Source organism: Rutidosis leptorrhynchoides, chromosome 4 (assembly GCF_046630445.1).
Source record: "Rutidosis leptorrhynchoides isolate AG116_Rl617_1_P2 chromosome 4, CSIRO_AGI_Rlap_v1, whole genome shotgun sequence".
Lineage (NCBI taxonomy): Eukaryota > Viridiplantae > Streptophyta > Magnoliopsida > Asterales > Asteraceae > Rutidosis > Rutidosis leptorrhynchoides.
Window position 1 is genome coordinate 95,631,036 of NC_092336.1, and position 16,324 is coordinate 95,647,359.

Here is a 16,324-nt window from a genome sequence, read left to right on the forward strand (position 1 = left end):
CTACTTTTTCTTATTTAACTTTTAAGATTTTACTTTTAATAAAAATACAAACTACTTTTTCTTATTTTAACTTTTAAGATTTTACTTTTAATAAAAATACAAACTACTTTTTCTTATTTTAACTTTTAAGATTTACTTTTAATAAAAATACAAAATACTTTTTCTTATTTTAACTTTTAAGATTTTACTTTTAATAAAAATACAAACTACTTTTTCTTATTTTAACTTTTAAGATTTTACTTTTAATAAAAATACAAACTACTTTTTCTTATTTTAACTTTTAAGATTTACTTTTAATAAAAATATAAAATACTTTTTCTTATTTTAACTTTTAAGATTTACTTATTTTATTTTAATTTTTTTTTTACCTAACATTTTCAACTATAAATACCACATACATTTCTCATTTCAAACTTACACCTTAATCTCTCATTTCTCTCTTAAGAACTACCTCTAGTTGATATCTCGATCACTTACTTGCTTTACTTTCCTTTCTTGCGTGGAATACTTCAACTGCTATTTAAGGTGAGTTTCATTTGCTCCCTTTTATATATATTTTTGGGACTGAGAATACATGCGCTGTTTTTATAAATGTTTTACGAAATAGGCACAAGTACTAAAACTAATTCTACGTGGGTTTAAACCAGAAATATACCCTTAGCTTGGTAACATTAAACTACTTGTCTATGTACGGTAGGCGCGAATCCTAAAGATAGATCTATTGGGTCTGACAAACCCCATCCTGACTATGGGATGCTTTAGTACTTCGAGGTTATTTTAAACACACCTGATCTGGTGTACTTCAGAGGGTAAAACATGAATGTTAAGGCTTGTTACCGGGTGCCTACAACTTATAGAATGCTTTTATACACTTGCTAGTATACGGATATTTATGAAACTGAAATCTTGTGGCCTATTATTATAACGAAAATGATTGATTTTGATAAACTAATGAACTCACCAACCTTTTTGGTTGACACTTTAAGCATGTTTTGTCTCAGGTGACTAATAAGATGATTGCCATGATTGCTACCTGATGAATTGAATGCTGCTACGTGGAGTCTTCATTTCATTACATTTACTTTGCATTAAGACTATTATTATTATTTCAGTTTAAATTTGATGTAAAACTTTTAATGCTTCCGCTGTTTTATTAATAAATGTTTTATTCAAAACGTCTCATATAGAGTCGTTCTCGTATATACAACTGTGATTTGATATAATTAGTCACAAATACCCTAGGCCCTATTTTGGGGGTGTGACAGCTACGATTTGGCAAGCGGTTGTCTGGGTCACATGCTATTATATTTGGATCAATCGAAACGATCGTACTTTTGGTAAAAACAATCTCAGCGCCTCAAAGATCGTCTCGGAAATTCAATCTAAGTGCTTCGAATGGATTAATTGTCGTTGGAAAAAAGGATCTCTAGATTGGTTAACTTGGATCTCGAGTCCCTCTAATTTCGATGTTGTTCACCCAAAAGATGGTATTGGTTGATGGTAGGTTTTTTATGCCGGATTCCCTCGGGTGCTCCTTGGTCCGGGTCTAAGCGGATTGGTGTCAAATACTTTGTCGCTGATTTTTCAGCACTGTATCTTGATTCCCAATTCGGCTTGTCATTACAAGTTGATCCATCCAAGGTGCCCCGTAGGATGAAGGCTTTTTCCTACCCATATTAAAACCATACTATGTTAATACTTTTCTCGTGTCTTTTAATTTTGTTATAGTTTTAGACTCAAGCCATTGTAACTATAGTATAGTTTATCGCGCATCGTTGTATCGAGTCTTTGGACTCTCCAAGTTGTAATCTCTGTTTCTTTTTAATAATAATTTTTGTTGGCTTTTCAAAGAAAAAAAAAATACCTCCTACACACAATAGTACGAATTCCCAACAATTTTCTTTTTGTTTCATAACATTATTAATTATTAATTATTGATATGCTTAGCAAAATACGATAATATATAGTGTAGTTCTTTATAAAATATGTAGTCGCGGAAAATCAAACCTAATCACCTAACCAAAATCTTCTAGGTGCAGTCGATAGAAGCCGCTACCTTAACAAATAACCCAAACAATGCAAAAGGACTAGAGAAGAATGGGTTGTGATCACTCTCCAAAACATACATTTGTGAAGGTGGCCATTTTTCGACCATTTTGTCTTGTTGATCTGGTCTCACCACGTTATCATACATCGTTTTAATGTATACTCTAGGCACCTTTTCTAAACTCTCATCAATATCTCGAAATTGAGCATTTAGTATTGCGTGAATAGGGCCCGGTCGTAGTAGCATTGTAGCTAATGTGTAATCCTACACAAGAGTCATGAAACTTTAAATGCAAGTTTTAAAATTAAAAATATGGCAAATCGCTAGAAAAAATAACATAAATTACTCGAATTGACAATAAAAGTAATACGGGGTATCACTTTTACAGTCACATGAAAAGGACTGTGTACTTTGATTTTTTACCATAAAAAATTACGTTTTCAAAAAGCGTTAAATTGAGTTAATATTGTCTAGGTGGCATCTAGGTGGCGATGACAAAGATGTCGTCCTCATGAAAAGTTGTCATGTGGACTATATTACCTTAATTTAACACTTTAATTTTTTTTTTTTTTTTTTTTGAAAAGCAACAAATTTTATATAACTAAAAAAAGTTTACAAGGAGGGGTCGGCAAGCCATTCGGCCCAACTGCCAAAGCCCAACAAACACGAAAAAATTACATTACAAGATCAAATGCTAAGATTGCATCTTGCACACGACATTAATCCTTTTAAGTTCAAATTAAAGTACATGGTCATATTTATGTATCAACACATATGATACATTTGAATAACTAATGTTACCTTTTAGATCATTTGCCCTTAAAATACATGGAAGGTAATAAATTGAATGAAATTTATGGTACCTCTAGAGGGGTCATATTATATGAGACTTCACGTAGAAGCTCTTTTTTTATAATTGCAGATGTTGGTGATTGATTTTTTCCAAATCCAAATTCCAAATCATAAGCATCACCATATCTAGATAAATCAGGTACTCCCTGCAATGTATTAAATAATAGATTAAATATAGTTATAAATGTGTAACTAGCATGATATAAAAAATTGAGTTGAAATATAAATAATGCTCTAGCTAATATATGAATACAAAATAGAATGAAATGCAGTTACAAAGTTGAGCAGAATATTTAAGTCGACCATAATTCAAGTCAACCTCATACTTGTTACCTTTCAATGTATTTTAAATATGGTATTTCAATGCTATCGGAAAACAACTTATGTGTATTTAAACATGTAACTCTATTTACGGTTAGACTAAACGAAAGAAATAGTCGTGTTGTACATTTAAGAAAGTTGAAAATCAATAATATATGTGCAATCATGTAAAAAAAAATTATTTTAAAATTTGGCAAAAATAACTAGTTGTCACATATTTAATTAATGTAGAATGCATGTTCAAATTCAAATACATCCATTATATGAAATTTGGATGCATATATTTTGAATGGAAACACATCCATAAATTCGAATGTATTTTGTGGATGGAAAATACATATACATTGATTATATGAAATCGGAATGAATATTGAACTAATAGTTATTCTTAGGGTGTGTTTGGCGAAGAGGTTATGAGAGCTTATAGGAGCTTGAGCTTATGATTTTAATAAGCTACAAGTCATAAGTTCTGTTTAGCATGCAATCAAAAGCAGAGTTTATGTAAAAAAGAAGCTCTAGAAAAAAGAAGCTTTTAGAAGTAGCTTCTTGAAAAAAGTAGAGTTTATGATAAGTTTCGGCTCCAGCTCCAGCCACCAGCTTAAGCTCCAACTAGTTTCGTCCAAACACACCCTTACAAAATTTCAAAATAATTTGTATGAAAATTTATAAAGAGCGAGTTTTGAGGAAAAAAAATATAAATAAAAGAGTAAAAGCACATACTCGCACCACAATTGGATGGAAGAATGCTTTACTTTCTTCAATCACTAGTCTAGTATGTTTTGGTTTGCTTCAATTTTAAGGATGGGATTTGTGATTTCCTTTTATGATGATGTAGTTGTTTTGAATTTTTAAAGGTTTATTCCTAGTCTTAAGATGAGTGAACATGAAGTAGTTTAGGTAATTGGGACGAGTGGGTCGGATGGTTCGTTCTCTGTCGACCAAGGCAACTCGTTGTGTTATGCATTCGGGTGTTAACGTTGCACAAATTGACCCGTTGTTGTGCGGAACAACATGGTCCCTTTCAAGATCGTATTATTTCATTGGATCGCTATTCAGAGAAGCATTCCCGTTAGAGGCGTATTGGCTTAGACTTTTGTTTTTTTTGTTTAACTGATCATGTGTTCTTCCTTTTTATTTTGGGCAATTTGCGCCTCTGTCATGTTTTGTAATTTTTAACCTTCATTGCTTCAATGAAGGTCTTTCAATATATTCTTCTTTTTCACCAAAAAAAAAAAAGAAAAGAAAAAAAATACTCGCACCACAAATTCACATAAGTAAAGAAAAATGCTCATTTCTCCTAAAAATTAATCCTCTATGTATCTTTTCACTTTAAATTTGATAATCAATTTTATATAATTGGAGTAGGCCCAATGGATCATCGATATAATGGAGAAATATACCGTCTTTTGATTCCCAAAAGTTGAGCCAAAAGGAACAGGACAAGATTTCAATTACCCAAAATCATATATTTCAGCTCCCACTCGTTATCTACACGTCATCAAAATCCACTATATCCTCTATTCCAAAGTGCCGTACAGTTATAATCCAACTAGACTGTACACTTCCTGTTAGCTTTATCAGCAAGAAACTTGATGAATCTTAAAAGTTATCGCGGTATAATACGGTGTAAAACTTGCAAGGGTAATTCGTGATTGGATAATCCGGTTTCGACTTTTCGGATTGGTTTGTTAGTTTGTCGGCTCGTTTTGGTGTTGTCTTTTGTTTGTTTGTTTGTGTTTTGTTTTTGGTTGTTAGCGGCTTGACTCGGTTCGTTTTGTTAGGTTTCGGTCTAGTTGTTTCTTGAGTTTAGTTGTTTTGTGTTTATTGCTTGTATCTTCGGCTATCGTTTTTCTTTATCAAGAAAAAGATTCGTTATATAATTTTCGTTTTTTCGCCAAATGTTAGCCATTCTCACACCAACGATTCACGCTATTGATAGTGAATCCACCAACGCTCGCTATCAAATATGAAGTACATTTCACGGAAGCCAATATGATTTATTGTTTTTTAAACTTGTACATAGAATATATATATATATATATATATATATATATATATATATATATATATATATATATATATATATATATATATATATATATATATATATATATTTAAACTTGTACATAGAATTTAAATATAAGTAAATAAGTTTATTTAATTAATATACCAAGGCAATGTGATGGTGAAAAAAATCAAAAATATGTTATGGATAGTAATAAAATGTGATGAGTGAGTGTTATAAGTGATCTAATAATTTTAAGAAAATATATAATACCATTTCATTCTGTTCTATTATAATAAGTGTTATGTTTAGACTTTTAAACTATTTTTTTTAAAAATAACTTTAAATTTTTAATTATTGTATTTATGTTACGTAGTAATCGTTGAAAGTTATATTAATAAATTCATATAATTTATTATATTTGTAATTAGTTCCTGTTTTGTTTAGTTTCCTGTTATTGGTCTGCTTGTAAGTTCTGTTCTTAGCACGGATCTCACATGCTACCCTTTGTACCCTTTTTTAATTAATAAATTTTTTGGTCTTTCAGAAAAAAGAAAAGAAAAAAAGAATGATGGTATTTATATTTATAATCTTATAACAATGAAGATTTTATTTATATTTATACATATTACTAATTAATTGTTTTCACGCGTTAAAACTTATACGTATTTTGAAGATCTCGTTCCAGTGCAAAGTATTTTGCTGACATATACTCGTATAAAGTTGTTTCATGTGGGTATTTTTAATATAAGTTTTTAATTTTAAATTACGTTAAATATCATAGATTCATATAATAAAATCTTCAAACTTGAATCATCAATTATTTAGCGAATCTCCTGAGTCCCGATAGAAGGTACCAATAATAGCTCCAGAGGACAAAAAATATCGGCAACAAAAATACAATTACTCAAAATGAAAAACTGAGAAGTTTTTTTTTTTTTTTTTTTTTTTTTTTTTTACACAAAAGAAAACGCCTTTTGATATATGGGTAAAGATATTTTACTTTGAAGTAGTTTATCTAGAATATATTACTGTAAAAGGCAAGCATCATGTATTCTTTCTACTCCGTACATAATATATACAGTGCTATATACACTACTACGTAGTATTATACCATACTACGGAGTATTATATTATTATGAAATATGTAAGGAATGAAGCCTTAGAAATCAACGAGTCGTGAGATGGAAACGAGCCGCGAGTGTCATACAAGCTGCGAGATGAAGAACGTATTAATCAATCACCTTCATTGTAGTGTATCCAATGTATATGTTACTTATGTCCTTTAGTTTTCTCATTTATTACTATAGAGAGTTAGTGTCTGTTCATATTATATTGGCTATCTATTTATATGTACTCGGTGAATGTATTGAAACATAGAAAATAGATAATACACTTTTTCAAATAGATAATACACTGTTTCGACCCAAGTTTCATTCTGATGGGTCTATTGAACGTCACAAGGCTCGTCTTGTTGCACAAGGGTATAGGCAAACACCAGGTATTGACTACTCTCATACATTTAGCCAAGTTGTTAAGGCCTCCACTGTTCGGATCATTCTTTCTTTAGCCGTTCTCAATACTTGGAAGTTACATCAACTTCATGTGAACAATGCCTTTCTTCATGGTCATCTCCATGAAACAGTTTATCTTGAACAACCCCCCGGGTTTCACAAATCCTCAATTTCCTAATCACATGTGCAAATTAAACAAAGCATTGTACGGTCTTAAAAAAACACCACGTGCATGGTTTCATCGTTTAAGCACCTTTCTGATTGCCAACGGTTTCTCCTGTAGCAAAGCTGACACGTCCCTATTTATTTTCAAGAAGGATTCTTGCATCATGTATCTTCTTATTTATGTGGATGATTTTATACTTACAGGAAACCAGGATACTGTCGTCAAGTCGTTTATTGCTAAATTACATGATGAATTTTCTATTAAAGATTTGGGCGATCTCAACTATTTTTTAGGGCTTGAGGTCACTTACATAAAAAATGGCTTGTTTTTAAATCAATCTAAATATGCGAGGGACATTTTGATTCGTGAGAAAATGATGGATGCAAAACCGGCTCCTACTCCACTTTCAACGAATGTTTCGTTTACCACCAGTGGGGAGCCCTACTCAAATCCAACTCATTACCGTTCCATTATGGGAGCTCTTCAATATTTGACTATTACAAGACCTGATATTTCGTATGCTGTTAACCAGGTTAGCCAATCCCTTCAGCAACCAACAGTAGATCACTTTCAAGAGGTGAAACGTATTCTTCGATATCTTAAAGGCACTTTATCTTTTGGTCTTACTTATTGTAAACCATCCAAGACAGCCATTGTTGGTTATTCTGATGCAGACTGGGCTCGATGTCTTGAAACACGACGCTCCACTTATGGGTACTCTATATTTTTTTGGAGGTAATCTTGTTTCATGGAGTGCAAAGAAACAACTTACAGTCTCCCGGTCGAGTTGTGAATCCGAATATCGTGCTATGGCAAATACAGCGGCTGAAATCATTTGGATCACTCACCTGCTTCAAGAATTGCATGCTTTGCCTGCAGGTAGACCAACCCTGTTGTGTGATAATCGTAGTGCTTTGTTCCTCACCCAAAACCCAATCTCACACAAAAGGGTTAAGCATATTGAGTTGGATTACCACTTCATACGTGAACTTGTTTCTTCTGGTAAGCTTCACACTAAATTCATTCCTACCAAGCTCCAAGTGGGAGATATCTTCACAAAAAGTCTTCCTAGATCACAGTTTGAGTTCTTTCGTCGCCTGCTTCGTCTAGGTCCGCCACCGTCTCGCTTGCGGGGGGATATTAATATATCACCTTCATTGTAGTGTATCCAATGTATATGTTACTTACGTCCTTTAATTTTCCCATTTATTACTATAGAGAGTTAGTGTCTGTTCATATTATATTGGCTATCTATTTATATGTACTCGGTGAATGTATTGAAACATAGAAAATAGATAATACACTTTTTCAAGTGTTCTCAGAACGAGCCGCGAGATGGAGAACAAGTCGCGAGATAGAGAACGAGCCGCGAGAGTCACACGAGCCGCGAGATGCAGAACGAGCCGCGAGATGGAGAACGAGTAGGGAGATGGAGAACGAGTCGCGAGATTGAGAACGAGCCGCAAGAGTCATACGAGCCGCGAGATGGAGAACGAGCCGCGAAATGGAGAACGAGCCGAGAGATGGAGAACGTGCCACCAGGGTCATACGAGCCGCGAGATGGAGAATGAGCCGCGAGATGGAGAACCAGCCGCGTGATGTAGAACGAGCAGCGAGATGGATAACGAGCAGCGAGATGGAGAACGAGCCGCGAGATGGAGAACGAGCCGCGAGATGGAGAACGAGTTGTGGGAAAGAAACAAGCTGCGAGTGTCATACACGCCGCGAGATGGAGAACGAGCCGCGAGATGGAGAACGAGCCGCGAGTGTCATACACGCCGCGAGATGGAGAACGAGCCGCGAGTTGGAGAACGTGCCGCCAAAGAGAGAACGAGCCGCGAGATGGAGAACGAGCCGCGAGAGTCATACGATCCGCGAGATGGAGAACGAGCCGCGAGATGGAGAACGAGCATCGAGATGGAGAACGAGCCGAGAGATGAAAAACGTGTCGTGAGATGGAGAACAAGCCGCGAGATGGAGAACGAGCCGTGAGATGGAGAATGAGCGGCGAGATGGAGAACGAGTAGGGATGGTAAATGACCCGTACCCGATGGGGAAACCCGAAACCCGTTATAAATGGGCCGGGTCTGACCCGAGTCCGTCGGGTCATGGGCCGGGTATGGGGATGGTTAAAAAAAAAAATTCAGCTTCGGGTTCGGGTATGATTTTGGATACAAACCCGTTTGCCGACCCGTATACTCGACCCGCATACCCGTATACCCGGCCGGAGGAATTTTAATAATAATTTTTATGTAAAATTTTAGTATTAGTATTAGTATTATATTGTTAATGTATGAAATATTTCTCTTATTTGTTTTGAAAACTAGTATAATTATTTTCAATATAATCATATAAATCAAGTATTCGAGATGTGATATTTTATATACTTTGTGTATTTGAGTATTTTAGAAATTTTTAATCAACTTTTTATATGTGATATTTTATAATACTTTAAACATGAAGTAGTCAAGTAATTTTTCGATATTTTGATTTGGAAAATTATTGAAAAATAGATATAGAATGACTAATCGGGTATACCCGTTTACCAGTGAGGACACCCGAAACCCGATAGTATGTAAGTAAATGAGGACCCGACGGGTTTCGGGCCGGGTTTGTGGCGGGTTTTCATAATCGGTTCGGGTCCGGGATTAACTAAACCCGACCCAAACCCGACCTGATACCATCCCTACTTAGAATAGCATAGCATTTCACTGTCGCACATATTGCACGTGACCATGTTTAAACATAGTTGTCCAACCAATCTTAGTCCAGTATGGCACCGATTTTTTGACAATTAAATTTAATAAGTTTACAATAATTGTCTATTAAGTACTTTGTATTGCATGAGTACTTAACATATAATCGTTGCAAATTTATCAAATTGAAAGATAAACATATATGACAGTTAGCGGATAAAATAACTTACATGTTTGATGTCTTCAAGTGTTGTAAGTCCATTTTTTAGCATGGTGGCTGCAACATATACCGCACAACTCACCTTACTTGCATACTTGTGTGTTGCTAGTGTTATGCTTAGTCCTCCGGCACTATGTCCCACCAAAATTACCTACAAATATTTATTAGTTTAAATTTAATTAACATATAGACCAATTAATGATTATTTAAATTTGACTTTTGTAACAAAAGGTCAACTTATGATATGTTCCTTGTAACAAAATGCATCACAGATGACGTGCATTCATAGTTTTTATCATGTATTATTGATTAAAGGGTGTTGTACATGATGTATTAGGAATTGTACCTTTTGATTCGGAGGCAAGGAAGACAAGAAATCGAAGAGAGGTTGATTATAGTCATCAAAAGTGAGAATTGAATTAGGATCAGAAGGATGTATGCCAGATGCTTTGAGGTCTATGCAAGTGACCAAGTAACCAGAGTTGTACATCATGCTTTTGAGCTTGTACCAACACCAGCTTCCTCCACTTATGCCATGAATAAGCACAAAGTGTGGTTTCAATGGACTACTAGTGGTAGTAGAATTCTCATCTTTCAGACTCTCTCTTTCTCCCATTATTTCTCTCTCTTTAATCGTTTGCCAATATTTCTCTAGCTTTCATGCTTGCTGTTTTTATAGGTATTTAACTATTTAAAATTTTTATAATAATAATAATAATAATAATAATAATAATAATAATAATAATAAGGGCAAACTTCACTAAAATGTAATTTTTTTTACCTTAATTTTCTATTTTAGTTAATTTATATTTATTTTGACGCTTAAAGGATTGTCTTATCAAATGTTAATCAAAAAGAGAAATATCGTTACATTTCAGTTAGACATCCGTAAAAAAATTGATGATGCTCAATTTTTTTTAGATAAATCATATGCAAGCCTAATCATTAACACTTACCTAAAGATAACGAACATATGCAAGCATGATAATTGACACATACGTGTGCCGTTAATCTTCTACGATAATATTACGAAAATTAAGTAAATATCCGGTTCGTAAGAATTATCATTCACGAGGTCTTTCATATCAACAAGTAAGTATCAATGATCAGGTTTGCATGTAATTTATTTAAGAAAATGGAGTATCGTTAATTTTTTAACGAAATTTTAACTTAAAAGTAACGATACTTCTCTTTTTAATTAATTTTTGATAAAATAATCGTTTAAACGTCAATATAAATATAGATTACCCCAAATAGGAATTTGAGGTAACAAAGTTACCTTTTAATGAAATTTGCCCTAATAATAATGATAAATAATAGGTATTAGTAACATCACCATCAGCCCGTAGTATGATATTGTCCGCTTTGGACACAAGCCGATCACCGCCGGGCTACCCGCGCACGAGTACAACCCCGGATCGCACTTCTACCTCACTGATTTGCTTCTCGGGTAAACACCCTCCAAACGCGTCATCACAGAGTGCGCAGCACAACTGGTATGATACTGTCCGCTCTGGGCCACAGGCCGATCACCGACAGGCCAACTTGCCCCGGATCGCACCTACCCGCACGGCTTTAAACGCGTCTTCACAGAGTGCGCAGCACAACTGGTATGATACTGTCCGCTCTGGGCCACAGGCCGATCACCGACAGGCCAACTTGCCCCGGATCGCACCTACCCGCACGGCTTTAAATGCGTCATGTCAGAGTGCGCAGCAGCTCGGAAGCATGATACTGTCCGCTTTGGGCCACAGGCCGATCACCGACAGGACACATTCCCCGGATCGCACCTACCCGCACGGTTTTAAACGCGTCATGTCAGAAGAGGTATCCACACCCTTATAAGGAGTGCTTTGTTTTCCTCTCCCACCGATGTGGGACGAGTCTGTTACAACTCTCCCCCCTTCGGGACACTGCGTCCCCGCAGTGCACATCGATGCGGGCCCCAGCTCTGATACCATAAGTAACATCACCATCAGCCCGTAGTATGATATTGTCCGCTTTGGACACAAGCCGATCACCGACGGGCTACCCGCGCACGAGTACAACCCCGGATCGCACTTCTAACTCACGGATTTGCTTCTCGGGTAAACACCCTCCAAACGCGTCATCACAGAGTGCGCAGCACAACTGGTATGATACTGTCCGCTCTGGGCCACAGGCCGATCACCGACAGGCCAACTTGCCCCGGATCGCACCTACCCGCACGGCTTTAAACGCGTCTTCACAGAGTGCGCAACACAACTGGTATGATACTGTCCGCTCAGGGCCACAGGCCGATCACCGACAGGCCAACTTGCCCCGGATCGCACCTACCCGCACGGCTTTAAACGCGTCATGTCAGAGTGCGCAGCAGCTCGGAAGCATGATACTGTCCGCTTTGGGCCACAGGCCGATCACCGACAGGACACATTCCCCGGATCGCACCTACCCGCACGGTTTTAAACGCGTCATGTCAGAAGAGGTATCCACACCCTTATAAGGAGTGCTTTGTTTTCCTCTCCCACCGATGTGGGACGAGTCTGTTACAGTATTAATAATAATAATAATAATAATAATAATAATAATAATAATAATAATAATAATAATAATAATAATAATAATAATAATAATAATAATAATAATAATAACTGTTTTTTATTGGTTTTTGTTTTTGGTGAATTCTATGTGTCTAGTGGTTGGAGTAAACACATCAATGGGACTTGTCACATATCATTCTATTTTTTATTTATAATTAGTATGTTTGATGTTTGATCTGATATAATCCATAAAAACCGTAAAACTTAACCTCAACTAGACACGTATATTTTTCTTTTTTTAACGGCAAAAGGTGATATATAATATAGAACGCTATTTAGTAAGTTGCTAAGAAAGAAAATATCACAAAGACTTTAAATAGAAGTCAAACGTTCTAATTGAAAACAACATTACCTCTATTTATTAGTCAACGAAAAAAAAATAACTTATAGCTTAATTACATCAGAGAGAGACTACATCTACGATAAATAGAATAATTAAAAACAATGTCGTTTCTTAAACGCCATAGAACCCATAACAGGGTGACTATGATCATGGTGATCTGGGACTTTTAAGATGAAGTCATTTGCGTGCCTTCGAGCCAACTATGAACGTCCGACCCAGATAAAAATATTGGCATACCACAATCGGATCAAACCGAGCACTCGAAAAAGAGATGTTGTTGCAGCTCCACACCTTGATTGCAAACCAGGCAAATAATCGACCTTGATTATCGACTAATAAATATGGAGTACTTGAGTAAGTAAATATGCAATTTTGTTCAACAAGTTTTTCACTCGTAAAAAATAAATAAAAATAAAATATCTAAAATTAAACAAGATGAGTTAAATGGGTTAAATTTTTTCCTCGTATATTATTTCAATTAAACAATGCCATAAGCATTTAAACCATAAGTATTTAAAGTTAGACCTTTGTACACTCAAACGTTGCGTGTTAACCAACAACACTCAAACCTAATGTTGTCCTTTTAGATAATCACAACAAATTTGGGCAAGTTAATGATATATTTAGTTTTAGGCTGTTTAACATCCATTTGGGTTATTTTCCTTTTGAATTGATTTTGTTTGTTAAGTTTCGTTTATTTAGGTTCTATAAGTGGATTTTGGATTTTTTTTTTTTTTTTTTTTTTTTTTTTTTTGCTGGTTGGGACGGTTTTGAGTTTCGTCTGTTTCATTTTGTGTTTGTTTGTTATTCAGTATTTATATTGTTATAAGTTACGTTTTTATGTTGTATATGTTAGAGTTTTTTCATCTATTGATAAAATACTCTGGTTTTTATATAATTATTTCTTCTTTCGTAAAAGGAAATGATACTTTTAGAATGGTAAGCCTATTTTGATATTTTATATCACTGGTAACTTGAGAAGAAAAACTCAACCTCTCTGAAATAGAAAGTGATAAATTTAATATAATATTTTTTATAAACTTATGTCCGGCCATGATGTATTTTTTATTTCATTATATGCGAGCTTTATACTCACAATTTAGTGTATAAATTAATTAATTCTTGTATTTATCACGTCTCCTATATAAATGGATGTCTTAAAATTTTTGGTTTATATTATATAAATGTACCGAACTTCACACTTTTTATTTATGTATGATTTTAATCTCATATATTGTATGTTTTCAAGGTATTTAACCGTCTATTATTTGATTTTAGATACATAAAAATTGACTTCGTTTATGTAAGTTTTCTACATACAATATATTACAGTAGTCAGTAGATAACTTCAAAAAAAAAAAAAAAAAAAAAAAAAAAAAAAAAAAAAAAAAACATTGTTTTTGATAACTTGAAATTTTAAAACTTAAGTTACTTAAGGGTATTAATATATTCACTATAAGTTTTAAAAAATCTATCGTATATACAGTGGCGGGATCAGAAAAAAAATTTCACCGGCGGTGAATTTTTTTTAGAAGCGTAGGAATTTTTTCTGGCAAATTATGAAAGCTTTTGGGCAAAATATTGAAGCGTTGGGACAAAATATGGAGGTTTTAATATAAAAAATCAAAAATCTTGAACTAAAAATTTCAAATTCACTAAGATTTTATAATAAAATATGTAAAGTTTGATAATAGTTCTTAAGTATATACTAATAATCGTGAATTTATTTATGTTTCTATAAATAAATCTATTAACATCACATACAAAGGCCGACAAGTAATGTCAACAAATTACATGTATTATCACATTCAAACCATGTTTTTGGGTTTTGTGTCAAATAGTATCGTCTTATACGTTGAAAATGAAATGGTATACGGCGTCTTTCGTTTTCATTGGTTGGTATGACTATCTAATTTATGTTTGTGTTAAACTCTTAATTATCAGGCACTATCTATCTATATTCTTTTAAGCGCTAAAATTTATTAGAAACAAACCTTAGCAACGAGCTTGTTAAAATACTTAAATGTAAGTGTAACGATCTTGTTAGTCGTTACATGTAAGTGTTGTTTTGAAACCTTTAAGTTAACGATCTTGTTAAATGTAATTAATTCATTGTTATTATACTTAAATGAGATGTTAAATTGTTATGTTAACATGATAACATGGTGTATGAATATATCTTAACATCATATATATATATATATATATATATATATATATATATATATATATATATATATATATATATATATATATATATATATATAGGGGCACGATCCATGGATAAGCTTAAAAGGAGTACAAACCGGATAAGCAAAATAAAATTATTTTTTTTTTTTGAATTCTTTTTTTACATTCATAAATCTGCATTAAAATGCACCTCTAATCATTTTTTTTCATAAAAAAAAAAGTTCAAAATCTTTCAAAAATCGATGATGAATGGTAAAATTAACCATTCATCGGGTTAATTTATCATTCATCTTGTTTACGATTAATGATAAAATTAATCAATGCTAAAAAAAACCAGATGAATGGTTAAATTAACCATTCATCTGTTTTTTTATCATTCATCATAAACAGATGAATGGTTAAATTAACCATTCATCTGCTTTTTTTAGCATTGATTAATTTTATCATTAATCGCGAACAAAAATGAATGATAAATTAACCAGATGAATGGTTAATTTTACCATTCATCATCGATGTTTACCATTCATCATCGATTTTCGAACGATTTTGTTCAAAAACTTTTTAAAATTTTTTCGTTTTCTTCTATTTGCATATTAAAGGATCGTTTTTTTTATAAAAAAAAAAATTTGAAATTTTACTTATCCAGTTTGTGCCCCATTTAGTGCTTATCCATGGATTGGTCCACTATATATATATATATATATATATATATATATATATATATGTTAAAATACTATTACAACGATAATCGTTACGTATATATATTGTTTCGAAATTCTTTTGTTAGTAGTCTTGTTTTACATATGTAGTTCATTGTTAATATACTTAATGATATATATAATTATCATTTTATCATGTTAAATATAATGTAACAATATCTTAATATGATACATATGTATTTAGTAAGACGTTGTTATAACGATAATCGTTATATATATCGTTTCGAGTTTCTTAACTTAGTAGTCTCATTTTTATGTATATAACTCATTGTTAATATACCTAGTGATATACTTACTTATCAATGCTAGAGGAATAAAAATTACAATGGTTTAAAAAGTCTTAATAAGTCTCATTTTAAATCGAAATTGCCTCTAAATTTTAAAATAAATAAACGAATAAATTAAACAAAATGCTCTTCTCTATCGAATTGGAGTTGAAAGTAACAGTATTGTGATACTTCCATATACCCAAAACGGGGCCATCATGATAGTATATAACTTGTCCTTCACATGACTAGATCCATTCCAATATTCGTACCATGCGACCCAATCAAACTAAGAAGCAAAATTCAGCATATTGACATCAATTCATAAACGAACACATTGCCAAATCGAGCAAGCAACCTCGTAACTGAAGTGACAATGTTCCATTGATTCTAAAGGGTTTTTTCC

At 33.4% G+C, this 16,324-nt stretch overlaps 1 protein-coding gene across 1 annotated transcript; it reads right to left on the bottom strand.

Annotated features, from left to right (window-relative positions):
• Positions 1-1,973: 1,973 nt before the first annotated feature.
• LOC139840833 (methylesterase 17-like) lies at positions 1,974-10,437 on the bottom strand. Its single transcript, XM_071831077.1, has 4 exons — positions 10,168-10,437; positions 9,832-9,972; positions 2,911-3,045; positions 1,974-2,311 (listed from the first exon to the last, which is right to left on the bottom strand). Exons 1-4 carry the CDS (start codon positions 10,435-10,437, stop codon positions 2,030-2,032), a joined length of 828 nt encoding a protein of 275 aa, XP_071687178.1. The 3' UTR covers positions 1,974-2,029.
• Between the last annotated feature and the right edge of the window lie 5,887 nt (positions 10,438-16,324).